This window comes from Spea bombifrons, chromosome 8, assembly GCF_027358695.1.
Source record: "Spea bombifrons isolate aSpeBom1 chromosome 8, aSpeBom1.2.pri, whole genome shotgun sequence".
Lineage (NCBI taxonomy): Eukaryota > Metazoa > Chordata > Amphibia > Anura > Pelobatidae > Spea > Spea bombifrons.
Window position 1 is genome coordinate 7,062,086 of NC_071094.1, and position 9,910 is coordinate 7,071,995.

At 43.7% G+C, this 9,910-nt stretch overlaps 2 protein-coding genes across 2 annotated transcripts; one reads left to right on the plus strand and one right to left on the minus strand.

Moving 5' to 3' along the window:
* Positions 1-456: 456 nt before the first annotated feature.
* Positions 457-2,162, minus strand: BBLN (bublin coiled coil protein). The gene is made up of 2 exons (XM_053473399.1): positions 2,067-2,162; positions 457-730 (listed from the first exon to the last, which is right to left on the minus strand). The coding sequence occupies exons 1-2, from the start codon at positions 2,152-2,154 to the stop codon at positions 546-548; spliced, it is 273 nt and encodes a 90-aa protein (XP_053329374.1). The 5' UTR covers positions 2,155-2,162; the 3' UTR covers positions 457-545.
* An 89-nt stretch (positions 2,163-2,251) lies between these two features.
* PTGES2 (prostaglandin E synthase 2) lies at positions 2,252-6,471 on the plus strand. Its single transcript, XM_053473398.1, has 7 exons — positions 2,252-2,718; positions 3,292-3,486; positions 3,993-4,048; positions 4,154-4,306; positions 5,046-5,246; positions 5,382-5,499; positions 5,714-6,471. Exons 1-7 carry the CDS (start codon positions 2,269-2,271, stop codon positions 5,840-5,842), a joined length of 1,302 nt encoding a protein of 433 aa, XP_053329373.1. The 5' UTR covers positions 2,252-2,268; the 3' UTR covers positions 5,843-6,471.
* Positions 6,472-9,910: the final 3,439 nt, after the last annotated feature.

Sequence of the window (9,910 nt, forward strand, 5' to 3'; positions counted from 1 at the left end):
CGAATCAGTGGTGGCTCGGCAGCTAGGCAGTGGCGGTTCAGCCGCGAAGCAGCCGCGACGCCGTCCAACACTTCACCCGCGACGCAGTTCGGCTATTCACCCGCGAAAACTCCGGCGGCAAAAAAAAAAAAATAGTCAGTGGGGGTCCAGCAGTAAGTCAGTGGCGGTTCAGCGGGGAATCAGTGGTAGTTCAGCGGCGGTTCAGCATCTCGCTGCATATATTATACGGCGGCTATTTTCAGCTTACTGCCTGCAACGTTTGCCCACGAGCTCCGGACGCTCCTCCCACCTAGCGTCTCACGTCATGACGATCTGCAACGTTCGCAGAAAGGTACATTTTGAAGAATATTTAATTTGGCATACGTTAGAGGTGTTTAACAGCAGAAAAACTGTAGTAGTTGTGAAAATCAATATTAAAAAATAAATAAATATCGCTTTTAATAAAATTTTCCTTGATATGTTCTTTTAATAAGATTAGGAACGTTTTTATAGAGAGCAATTGCTGAAGAGAAACGCGTTGGGTAAATCGGCCGTCCTCCGTTCTGTTATAAACCTGCCCCGCGTTCCTCGGCTCCGGCAGCTCCGGTCTGTTGCAGCTGGAAGTCACGCCTGGCTTGTCTGTTGGACTCTAGGAGGTCCTGAAGCTGCGCATGCAAATGGTCGTTTTTCTCTTCAAGATGGTCGAGGCAGAGATTAATCTGATCGAGCAGAAAATCCAAAGCCGCGTAATCTGGGTAAAAAACAAAAACATTTAAAGAGACAGTCCGCTGAACCTAACCAGGACCAGTGTCATCATGAGCACGGAGGAGGAAGGCAGCTGCAGCAATAGGGCTGCAACTTCTAGGTCAGGTAAGTATCTTTTGTTTTGAAGAATACAGGTTAACGTATTTCCAGAAAACTTTAACGTGTATTCTTTAACAGGGGTGTCGGGGACATTAAACTGTCCCTTTAAGGACCTTGATCTGGAATCCCAAGTTTCTATTGAAATGCTAATAGATCAGGACATTAAAATAGAGCATTCTCAGTGTAACGCATCAAAATACAGTTCCTCTTGAACTTTTCCAGGTAGATCTTGTCTGAGGGCAAGCAGCGACATCCAGCCGCCGTACGCCGGGTATATCCGGTGTCTGCCGGCGATCCTCTCTACGCTCCCGGTAATGGAGTTTAATGTTTACACTAAACAATACAGGTTTTCGGGAGGGGGAGAATTCAGACGGGGACGCTGAAATATAACGCTGTGTTCGTGGTTACATATAAACAGCACGTGTGTACAAACCAGTAAATACAGAGCAGGCAGCAGGGACAATGGTGTGGTTGCTATGGTGACAGCACCAAGTTTTCCTAATGTTCTTATCAAAGTTGCTACAAATACAGAAGGTTATGTTATAAAAAGCAATTATAATGTAAAGTGGTAAATGCAGAGCAGGCAGCAGGGACAATGGTGTGGTTGCTGTGGCAACTGCGCCAGTTTGCTCACTCTCCCACTCCCCCCACTTGGGTTTCCCCATACAGCCTAAAATGCACCCCTGGACTTACATAAAGAAAGATGAATATCTAAATCGTAGAAGTTGATTCAGAGGCTTAGATATAATGTAAGGACATTTTACTTTACTGAAAGGGTGGCAGATGGGTGGAACATCCTCCCAGAAGAAATGGTAGAGGCTAATACAGCAAGAGAAAATAAACACGCATGGGATAGGCATTTGGATCCTGAATCTAAGACGAGACCAGCGACTGATTAAGGTTTAAGTCTCTACAGCAGGAGAAACGAGCATATTAGATGGCTGAATGGGTCAAAATACCTTGATCTTTGACCTTTTCCTCCCCACACATTAACCTTATACATATCCCATGCGTGCTTAACCATTTATTTTCATTTAGCACAGAAAGTGCATATTAATGTCACCAAGAAAAGGTAAATAAGTCACCTCGTGTGAGGACAATAAGGAGTACTTTAACCCCTACTATAAGTACAACAACCCCCACCGTATCTTTATGTTTAATAACCATTATATACATAAATATAATTCATATAAGCCCCCCATTCCCTTGTTACAACGATATACCTTCTTCCCCGGCCACCTCTTCCACCGGGACACCAGGGTCTCCGTTCGGTCCAGCCATCCTGCTCGTCTTGTCGCGTGACCGCGTCATGTGACCTTGCTAGATCTAAAAACAGGCTGCTATCAGAGAAAAGGGGGAGGTGTTAGTAGGCGTGATTTCCCCCCACCATTAAGTAGGAGTGGGCGGGGCCTGGTGTCAGGAAAGATGGCAGCCTCCAGGGCACAGGGGATGGGAGCTGTCACATGGCGGTTGTTGCACCAGCTGCCGGGGGCTAGAGGGGGCACCTCGGGTCTGCTGTTACCCAGAAGCAAGAGTTGCCTCCCCAGTTTTCGGGTGGTGCCCACAGGCGCTGACTCCCTCCCCGGCCTGGGACTCAGGGGTTACACAAGTCTTTCCACCATAAGTCACCTTCCTGTAAATAAAGTAGTGGGGAGGACTAACCTTCCTCTGGCCACCACAGGACCCCAGATAGGAACCCACCTTGCCATACCGAATGCAGGGTGGCGTGGGTACAGGACGGGTTGGGGGTGGCAGGCATCAGGGAGTAGGAGCAGAAAGGCTTGGGGCCTTGTGTTTGTTTTGGGGGGAACCCTAGGGGCCTACCAGACTCTAAAGTACTCCCTGGAGGAGCAGAGGGCGGAAGAAGAGCTGGAGGTATGTGTTTCCCCCTGCAGGGGGCGCATGTTAGTCCCTGCATCTGAATGCTAGCCTCCCTTTCTAAATAGATTGCAAGCTTTTGAGACTATCTATATCCTTTCAGGCATGTTCTGACGAGGAGACCCAGATAGTCTCAAAAGCTTGCAATCCATTCTACTTCAATTTGCCAATCAAGGTATCCACTTTACCAAATGTGCTCTTTTCCTTTTTAGTTTATACCCATAGTCTTAAAAAAGTGTAAAAGATGTTTCTTATGGCAGCATAAGAAAACGACTCATAATAGTGACATCACACGCGTACTCCCCAGGGTGTCCACCCAATACCTTCTTCAGCGGAGTTTGGGGTACTTCAGTCCCCCATGTTAATAGGCGGAAAAAATAAATATATTTATCATAAGTTTCATTATTCGTAAAAAAAGGTTTTTGCGATGCAGATTCTCCTTCAAGAGATGACATCATCCTCAGTATTAATACAGCGTGTTCTTTGAGGCTTGGGCATGTTCATCATCAGAGGTTGTTGTCCCCCCCCTCAATTATTTGTGCCGTTTGTAAACTTTTTCTCTCTCTCCAGGCATCGGAGGGGACGCTCAGACTCACACTATATCAGTATAAAACCTGCCCCTTCTGCAGTAAGGTACGGGCCTTTCTTGACTACTACCAAGTGCCTCATGACATCGTGGAGGTGAATCCGGTTCTGAGAAGGGAGATTAAATTCTCCAGTTACAGGAAGGTTCCTATCCTTCTGGCCAACGCCGACTCGACCTTAGTAAGCATTCTTAGCATGGTTATTAAATCTGTGTGTTCCGCAGTCTTTTCACCGCCCCGTCACTTGGCCCATTGTCAAAAAAAGTGAAAATACACACAACTAAGTGACATTTCATTTATTTATTTGCGGTAATTTTAACGGGACAGTTTAACGTCCCAGGAAGCCCCATCAGAGAAGAATGAAGTACTTTATGAGTGATTAAAAAATATGCATTATTTAAAAAGGTTAAAATAAGCAAAATACTTTATGGAGAAGCTGCAGCTCCTTGCCCATCACCGATTGGCTGTTTAAAGAAACCAATCATTGGCTAGAAAGGATAGCCATTGAAACAAAGTTGGATACAGAGCGTATGATGGCTGGAACGTCCCTTTAACTCTGTTTTCACTACTGTAGAAATGGCTTGTTTTAAATATTTTTATATAATTAAAAAAATATATATTTTTACACTCATCAGCTTAAGTCCATTTATTTTTTGCATGGGATGATTTTATTATTTTTTTTCCCAGCAACTCAATGATTCTTCTGTAATAATCAGCGTGATGAAAACGTTCCTCGTCTCCAAGTAAGTTCATGAAAATAGCTACTATAATTACTCTGCCCCGTTCTCTTCTGCTTGGCCCGTTAATGATGTGATTATTGATTGTCAGTGGCTTGTTATGTTTCCAAGGAGGAAAAGTCTGGAAGAGGTCGTATCCTATTACCCGTCCATGAAGTCTGTGAACGAAAAAGGAAAGGAGGTGATAGAATATAACAATAAATACTGGCTGATGCTGGACGAGCGGGAGACGGAGCAGGTTTATCCCACGAAAGAATCTCGGGTGTAAGTAAGACGTGCCAAGAGCATATATATATCTATATATATCTATATATATATATATATATATATATATATATATATATATGGCTGGAGCATTCCTACACAAATTAACATTCTGCTTTTACCTTTAAATATTGTGGCTCTGATTAAAACGGATACATACACAAAACATAGACAGGAGAAAAATAAAAGATAAATGGGGAAAAATATTAATTCCTCTTACCAGGTAAATAAAAACAAAAAAAGGAAAAACCAAATATATTCCAATAAATTATCTTTTGCAAAGGTTTAATGTATTTTTCGGTTTTCACAACCATTTCGCATAAGTCATTGACAAAAACCTGGTTTTATCTAATTTTGTTCCTCTAAACTCCCTTTTATCTGGAAGCCACCATTGCTTTCCCTGCTCCATCGCCACCCTGAGCTGATTCTTTACTGTAGTGTGAATGAAATCCGTTCCTCCGTAGCGTAGTCAGAATGGATGTTTAAGACTGAGCCTTTCTATTGTGTGTGATAAGGAGTCTGGGTATTTTGTCTAGCAGATCGCACTCAAATAACAGAGGGAGAACTCGTATAAATGGCTAATATACAGCTGCCTGAAAACATTATATCGTGTATATAAATACAATGCGTTTATACTGATATTCAGGGGTCTTCATAGGTGATGGATGCTGCAGTATGTTGCAATCCAATGTGAGCGCCCACCTTCCCGTATACAATGTATTCATTGCCTCTCCTACAGAGAAGAGATGAAATGGCGCCGCTGGGCAGACGACTGGCTTGTTCACCTTATATCCCCCAATGTATACCGCACTCCGAGAGAGGCTCTTGCTTCATTTGACTACATTGTTCGCGAGGGGAACTTTGGCACGGTGGAAGGAGTCTTCGCTAAATACTTCGGAGCGGCAGCCATGTTTGTTATTGGCAAAAGACTGAAAAGCAGGTCTGAATGAATTCCTTTGTTCCATACATAGACCAGTTTCTCTTAGTAACTTTCAGAATAATTTATTTATTTATTATTCATTAAACGTGATACTGAAGAGTTTTGAACGTGTGTGTTTATGGGGAACTATTGCAGACACAACCTAGAAGATGATGTTCGTCGAGATCTGTATAAAGCGGCAAACGACTGGGTGGCAGCCGTCGGAAAAAACAGGTCGTTTATGGGAGGATCACAGCCCAACCTTGCAGATCTTGTAAGTTTTTATAGTTTCGTGTAATATTTTAGGAATTTTAGCCATAAAAAGGTTTATATATATATATATATAATTTTTTTAATTTTAACTTTAAATACATTTAGACAGCGAATACATATAATACATATAATTTATAGTTTTTTTATTATTATAAAAAAAAATGGTTTTTCTAATCACCTTTTTTTTGTGCATTTGTTTTTGCTGTATTTTACAGGCAGTGTACGGCGTGCTGAAAGTCATGGAGGGCTTGGAGTCTTTTGAGGATATGATGTCTAATACCAATATCAAGCCTTGGTATGAGCGGATGACTGCAGCTATCAAGCATCATACTGCCCCTCACTGAGGAGAGAAAAAAACATGCGTGGACTTGGGGTGCTTCTAAGCCTTGCCCACATGTAACCTTATTAAGGATACTACTATCCTCGTTCTGGCCATCAGAAAACCCCAAAACATGTATTTATATATCTACAATATGTCGGTGCTGGAACTTTCTTGGTTGTGGTTGAGAAAGGAAAACCTGCCTTGAAACCAAACCTGTGCGTTAAGCACTGCACAGATATAGGGTGTGGGTCCCTTTAACGCCGTACATTAGACTGCCTCAAAATCTTAAGAAAAGCACTCAAGGTAGCTCCCCATCCCGAAGCGATTGCACAAGAAAACCAAAAACGTACAAGAAAGCGACACCTGCGGCTGGAGCAAAAACTCCTTTCTCAGCCCATCGGCGTGGATCAAGAACACGCTCTTAAGGCGATCGTTTACTTTCTGATCTACCCAGGGATGCTTTATTGTAGTAACTGATTTTTTTTTTTTTCTGGGCAGCTGGCGATTTAAATAAACTGTTTAGAAATCAACAATTAACAAAAAGGAAAAAAAAAAAACGCACAGATCACGTTGCTTTCATAAAATGTGGATGTTCTGTATTTAACATCTGTATGCTATTAATAAAGTAGAAACGGTTAAATGAAAAACAAATCACCTTGTTTTATTGTTCAGTATCTGTCTTTGCTCTTCATGTCCAGTATAATGGCAAATAAATACGTAGAGATGAGTATACGTGAATGAGGGAATGCATGTTTGTGATAGCATTGATGTGTAAGTAGGGAGGCAGGGCACAGAGAGGCTGTAGGTTATATGCATGTATTGGCTGCTTGTGCATGATAGGAGTGTCATTGCTATATTATATATATATGATAACAGCAATCACACTCCTATCATGCCCAGGCATACCCAGATTTCAGCATGTATTGGCCGACTTGACATGATAGGAGTGTGATTGCTTTTTGTAATCATATATTTATTATAGCAATGACACTCCTATCATGCACAAGCAGCCACAGTAGCAAAAGCTAGAAGAAATTACATTTCTATCATGCCCAGGTTCCAGGATGAGTGTGATTAATGTTAGCAGTTGCTTTTAGCAATCACACTCCTATCATGCACAGACAGCCAGTACATGCTGGACTCCGGGCATGACAGGAGTGTCATCCTATCCCACAAACCTATCATCACATTTCATATAGATGGTGTCATTCAATCACACTGACTACTATCATGCCCAGGCAGCCATTGTCATGATTAACTCATATAATGTAGTGGATGCATGGAAGGGTAACCCAGCAGAGGTGGTTAGTTTCTTTGTTTAAACATTCAATGAGTTAATCTGAGGTTGATTTAATGTGTTTCTTTGTGAATGCCCTCTGTATCTGTTCTGGCTAGAGGTGTCATCTTCCCAAAGGACCCCTGTGGTGATTCATGGCCAACAGATAAGGATCCTTAGTTATAGGAATTCCATTCCTATCTTAAGTGGAGGGGTTTCCATCACCTTTACCCCACCATAACTTATTGGCACATCAAAGATGGGACCCGATTCTTGGGGATGGTGTCATATAATCGGTCATGTGGTCAGAGGGGGGTTTTCTTGAAACAGAGTGTGATTTAGGGACAATGCAGCGTCCAAAAAGCAGAACTCCATGATATACTCTGATTGGAACAACATCGTAAGAAACCATCTGGACTTAAGGAGTTCCCACAGGCCTGCTTATTGGAGAAACTCGTGAGTGAGGGTCCTGTGTTTAAGTCCTTTTGCTTTTAAGAACTGTTTGCTGTTTTACTTTTATTTTGTATGTCTTGTTTTTTGTAATTCTGGCACTGTGTAATCTTTGTATTTTTGTTATTAAAATATTCATAATCCAAGTCTGTCTTTGGGCTCTAGTATCGATATCCACAAACCCGAAGAGGGGATAACACGTTACCATATTGTTATTACGTTCTACAGGATATATATATGTTGTTTGCCCGGGGTGGGTTGATATATATATAGTGATAGATGTTCTAATTCGGATTTCTCACGAATCCGGTATCCAAATCGTGAGTGGTGGCAGACTACCTGGGGGGATACAGGCAGGATTTGGGGGTTAATTTGGTATAGCTTATGCCTTGTTAAGGGGTCAAGTTAGTAAATCCAGAGGCCTGGTGCTATTAACCCCTTCATGCCCACGCCCTCCACACAGTCACGGCTTGGCAAGTAGTCCTGACCGTGACAAACTTGGTGGCAGCTAGGTGGGATATCTAGAGTTTTTTAGTGCTATTTATATTGCCTGGTTTGGTGATTTTAGTACTAGAAGAAATTACATGGGTTTTGTGTAATTTCCCAAAGACATTACTCAGTGCCTAATTACAGACATACAGTGCAAAACAGTTCGTTCCTCTTCCTTTTGTTTTTCTCTACCATACTGCATTATGGAGGCATATCGACGACAGCCAAAAGAATCTCTGGAGCTGGTTTGTCAAGAAAGGAATATACAAATTTTTGGCAAAAGCAAAGAGCAGCTGATTTTGGATCTCCTGGAACATGATAAACTCTGTGCAGAGCAGGCCATCGGAGCAAATGTGATTTTGGAAGAGCCTGTGGATCAAGGATGTTTTCCTGATAAAGTTAACGCCTTGAGTGTAATGGACTCTGAGTTACAAGTGTTACTAAAGGATCTGGGGAGCGTGGATCCTCAGCTAAAGTTCAACCTGATTCTGCAGTACAAGGAGAGAGAGAGGGAGGCTGCGGAAAGAGAGAAAGAGAGAGAGATGGAGGCTGCTGAGAGAGCTGCGGAGCGGGCTGAACGAGAAGCTGAGCGGAGGTATCAGCTGGAACTTCTACGGTTAAAGCAATATAGTCCGTCTCCCCAAAGCATTGTTAACGGGGATGGATATGCTAACCGACCTCGCCTGGAACACTTTCCAATGCTGGAAAAGGACACTGACTTGGATGTGTTTTTGAGAGGATTTGAGAAAGTGTGCCGGCAGTACCAGCTGCCCAAGGAAGAGTGGGGAAAGTATTTAACCCCACGTCTGAAGGGGAAAGCCCTGGATGTGTTTGCTTCCTTACCAATAGAAGTTGACCAGGACTATGAGGCCATAAAATCTGCCTTGTTAAAAAGTTTTAACCTCACCCCTGAATTCTACAGGAAAAAGTTTCGAGAGATGCAGCAAGCTACATCGGACAGTTGTACCGAGTATGCGGGACAGCTTCGGACTGTTTTCCGGCAATGGGCTGGTGGCCTACAAGTTACTACATATGAGGCCCTGGAGGATCTGATGATTTTGGAGCAGTTCCTGAGCACACGAAGTCCGGAGGCCCGAGAGTGGATTCTGGACAGAAAACCTAAGACCACGGCAGAGGCGGCAGATCTGGCTAACGATTATGCCAACAACCGTACTCCAACAACCAAGCGGGTACAAGCATCACAAGGACCATCTACTTGGAAAAGAGCAGCCTACCAGCCACCAACTCCTAAGCCAGCAGGGAGATTATCACCAACACCTTTCCTAGCCAACAGAGCAGGGGCCACATCGGGCCAGGGGGATACCCGCCGGTGTTATCGGTGTAACCAGATTGGGCACTTGAGTGCCACCTGCCCTTTTAAGAGGCCATCTCCACCGACAAATGGAGATGGAGGTACAGCAGGGGGAGCTGCACCTGTTTTATTTGTGGCTAGACCAAAGGAGGCACAAGGAGACAATTTGCAGTGTGTAGCAGTTGAGGAACACCCAGCTGTCTTGTTTGTTTCCAGGGTTCAGGGGAATGAAGAGGAGAACCTACAAAGAGTAACTGTAGGTGGCCGTGTGACTATGGGACTCAGGGATACGGGGGCTGCTTGCACTCTGGTGCGGCCTGAGATGGTAAGATTGGAGGATCTTATCCCTGGGAAGACCATGTCCATCCAAGGAATTGGCGGGGTGCGCCCTGCGGTGCCAGTGGCACGTGTGTACCTTGATTGGGGTGTGGGCAAGGGTTTGCGGGAGGTGGGTATATCCGAGGATATTCCTGTTAATGTTTTGCTGGGCAAGGATCTGGGTCGACTTGTTTGCCAGTATGCACCAGTTGAGGAAACCTGCAAACCTGGAGGGCTGGTAGAGA